At 41.9% G+C, this 3840-nt stretch overlaps 1 protein-coding gene and 1 pseudogene across 1 annotated transcript in view; both read left to right on the top strand.

Annotated features, from left to right (window-relative positions):
• Positions 1-773, top strand: part of PIWIL2 (piwi like RNA-mediated gene silencing 2) — an 89920-nt gene extending 89147 nt beyond the window's left edge. Inside the window, exon 22 of the mRNA XM_008063548.2 lies at positions 448-773. Within this exon, the coding sequence (XP_008061739.1) occupies positions 448-604 (157 nt within the window). The 3' untranslated portion in view covers positions 605-773. The remainder of the gene's footprint in view (positions 1-447) is intronic.
• Positions 774-3301: 2528 nt separating this feature from the next.
• On the top strand, positions 3302-3526 carry LOC110596111 (annotated as a pseudogene).
• Positions 3527-3840: the final 314 nt, after the last annotated feature.

A 3840-nucleotide genomic window follows, 5' to 3' on the forward strand; every position in this document is an offset into this window, starting at 1 on the left:
TCATCTTTACAATAAAATTAAAAAATCAGCCAGGCGTGGTAGTGCATGCCTGTAATTCCGGCTACTCGGAAGGCTGAGGCGGAAGGATCGCCGGAGCTCAGCAGGCCGAGGCTGCGGTGGCCGGGAGCGGCCACTGCACTCCAGTCTGGGTGACAGAGTGAGACTCCAACTCAAAAAAAAAAAAAAAAATTTTCTCTTTGTGTTGATTTCCTTCTTTTGATACAAAAACAGGGAGGTGTCTAAAGTGAGGGGATTTACCCACATCTTCTGCTTTACAAATAGTGGGAATAGAAACAAATCCACTTTAAAGTGATGACCCCAGAAGGCTGCAGCATCTAGTCCTCTGTTCACCAGTTTCAGGAAAGTGTCATATCCCCAGAATATATAATCATGCTCCAAATTGAAGGCGGAGAATGATAAGGGTCATATTTTCTTCTTGGCCTGCAGGTTAACTTTCAAACTATGCCACATGTACTGGAATTGGCCTGGCACCATCAGAGTTCCAGCTCCTTGCAAGTATGCCCACAAGCTAGCTTTCCTGTCAGGACAGGTCTTGCATCACGAACCAGCCATCCAGCTGTGTGAGAACTTGTTCTTCCTGTGACTGCACAGCCTGGATAGAGACTGGTTAGGAGAAACTCAGCTTCTCAGCTCAGCTGTGACCCCTGTAGAATCAACAGCGATTGAAGTGGGCTTTTGTGTTGACGTTTTCCCTTTCTCCAACCCTGTGGAATAAGATTTCTCCTGTTCTTTTTTTTCTTTTAAACCTGATACCACCAATAAGTAAGTTTCAGCTGGAAATTGCCTCGTTGCCTTTGTAGAGCAAATGGCAGTAGTACTGCTACGGTGCAGATGGAGTGCATCTGGGAGAACCAACCTGAGGTGTAGCAACCTGCAGAAGCTGCAATTACACCCATAGCCTGTGCTTACTAAGCAGTTCCCATTTCTGGTGCCAGTTGTGATCATGAATGATGTCATCACAAGTTTCTCAAAATAAAGCTCCTTTATTTGGGTAGCTGGGAAAGGCAATGGAATGCCTGTGAAGCAAAGGTTTTCACATAGATATTGCTGTTGCTGGCAGGTGTGTAAGCCGTGTAGTAAAAGCAGCGTATGGCATAGTCAGGCCCTTGCTGACTTCGTCTCTAGGGATTAAGTTTATGATGCTTGTAACTTGAGTTGGATTTGAAAGTGACTTTCAGTTATTCCTTGGCTTCTTGAGAGAGTCCAGATGACTTTTTCCCATAGTTCTCAGTTCCTTTATAGCATGCCGTGTCAATTTCTCCCTCTTTCCCAAATATATACATGTGCACACACACCTATGTTCTTTAGTAATTTTTAGTTTTTTAAATAATCAGAACATGTGGAATACAATTCAACAGCTAGGAAAGTTTGGGTTGGGGAGTGAGTTTTTAATTGAACTTTTCTCCCAGGTGGTGTGTGGCCTTCGTTTCTGTTTTAAAATGTTTGAAAGTGGGATTACCCCCCTCTCTTGCATAATAACCTCTTCCTGGCTGTTGGCTCACTTTGCTAGGAATTTTTCTGAATCTAAGTTAAGGTTTCTAAAAGTTGGTTTAGAAAACGTGACACTCCTACCAAAGTCCAGACGAGTTTAGAAGTTGTTACCATACTTATGGGTTTTGGTGTTTGGGGAAAGTACTGGTTTTTTTTCTTTTTCTATGGAATTTTTTCTTCACTCCTTCTGTTTTAAAATCTTCTCCCAGTTCCTGCAGGCTTAATTCTGGCTTTTCTTGCTTTACTGAGTTATAAAAGCGAGTCTCACTTAACCTTTTTCGAATTTGTATTTATTTATTTATTTTCTTTTCAGTGTGCTGGCAGGGAAGGGACAAATGGGAAATACCCATTTTATATGACTGTGTGTGAGAAGAGAAACTTTAGCTGAAAACTCCTTAAAATATGCTGGCTTTGGCAGCACATGTGCTAAAATTGGAACAAAACAGAGAACATTAGAATTTTTTAAAAACGAAACAGTCTCTTTAAAAGAAGAAAAGCAAGAAAGTTGTTAGTTACTGTGGTGCTCAGCAGAGGTTGAGGAGGAAAGAGTATGTTGGAGCATCTCTGGTTTCTTCTGGAGTGTGGAACATGGGCCAGGTGGAGACCGGCCATTTTGAAGTCACAGATTCAAACACAGTGAACCACTGGTCTCTAGCTTAACAGACCAGTTTTCTGATTTTCTTTGGAAGCATTTTGAATTTCTCTGTTGAAGTTGGATTTCCTAATAGTTCTTTTCTCTTAGATAACCAGAACAGACAGATACTTGAATGCATAATACAAACATTTCTTCACTTTTATTTTTGGGTTTCTTGCCTTGTCAGTTTTAATGCCAAATGATTGGATCATGGGGTGGGAAATAAAACCAACTTTGTGTAGTTTTGTTTGAAACAGTGTCATTTATTACATAAACATTCTTTTCTTTCAGAGAGCTGCAGCACTTCTAGACTTACTCATTTATTACTGCATGCAAGGTGCAGCTCTGGTATTAGTCGCCAGGTAACTTCACCATGAACTGGGGAGAAAGACTTATTGGAAAAGACACTAGCAGTTTCTTTTTTGGGACAAATGAGGCACTTATATTTGTGTGTGTGTTGTTTTGTTTTTTAGATCTCTCTTCACCTCCGACAATTTCTCTTAGCCTAAGTGAGAGCCAGGGAGAGTCCACTTCCAAGGGTATCCTCCCTCCCATCCCACTCTTTAATGCTTGCCCTTCCTTATGTACCCTTTATGATATGTTTGTTATCATTAAGATACCTTTCCTGGGAACAAAAATACATTTAGAAGGAATACGTTCTAGTGTTTAGTAGCACAACATGGCAACTATAGTTAACCATAATTTATTGCACACTTCAAAATAAATAGAGCAGTGGAATTGGAATGTTCCTGACACAAATAATAAATGTCTGAAGTGATAGATGTTCCATTGATCCTGATTTGATCATTATACATTGTATGTTTGTATCACAATACCACATGTAACTCATAAATAAGTAAACTGTTATATATCCATCAAAATTAAAAATAGGCCAGGCACAGTGGCTCATGCCTATAATCCCAGCACTTTGAGAGACTGAGGCAGAAGGATTGCTAGAGCCTAGGAGTTCAAAATCAGCCCAGGCAACATAGAGGCTGAAGTGGAAGCATAGCCTGAGCCCAGGAGATCGAGGCTACAATGAGCTGTGATGGTGCCTCTGCCTTCCAGTTTGGATGACAGAATGAGACCTTGACTCAAAAAAAAAAATTAAAAATTAAGTTTTCTAAGAAAAATACCTTCCATAAATGTACTACTATGGCTTCCAGCAGGGTCACGGCAAGGGCTACTGGCTCAGCAAATGAAGTTCCTGAAATTCCAGACAACATGGGAGATTGGCTTCAGGGCATCTACTGCTTTGCTACCTATTGGAATAATTTCCAGAGGAACTTGATCCTCACTTTGGGACACTTTACTGCCGGAATTTGGCTGGCCAGGAACTTGAGTGACACTGACCTCGTGGCACCTCTGCCAGGGACATAGCCAAGTAGACAAATGGAATCCTGTACTGTACCTGAACCTTCCAAAAACAGCTTACATTCTGCGACCAGCAAAAGACATGCCCTGATGGCAGCTGAAATTTGATCCAGATGGGCACTTACCCTTGCCAAGTCTCCTTTTGTTTCTTGAGTCCACTTAGAACTCCATTCTCAGCCAGGCTCGGTGGCTCAGCCTGTAATCCCGCGCCTTTGGAAGGCTGAGGTGAGTGGATTACCTGAGCCCGCGGGTTCGAGACCCGCCTGGGCAGCAAGACCTCATCTCTACAATAAATCAAAAAATCAGCCGGGCGTGGTAGC

The sequence above is a fragment of the Carlito syrichta genome, unplaced genomic scaffold (assembly GCF_000164805.1).
Source record: "Carlito syrichta isolate Samal-C Ts95f unplaced genomic scaffold, Tarsius_syrichta-2.0.1 Scaffold306946, whole genome shotgun sequence".
Classification (NCBI taxonomy): Eukaryota; Metazoa; Chordata; class Mammalia; order Primates; family Tarsiidae; genus Carlito; species Carlito syrichta.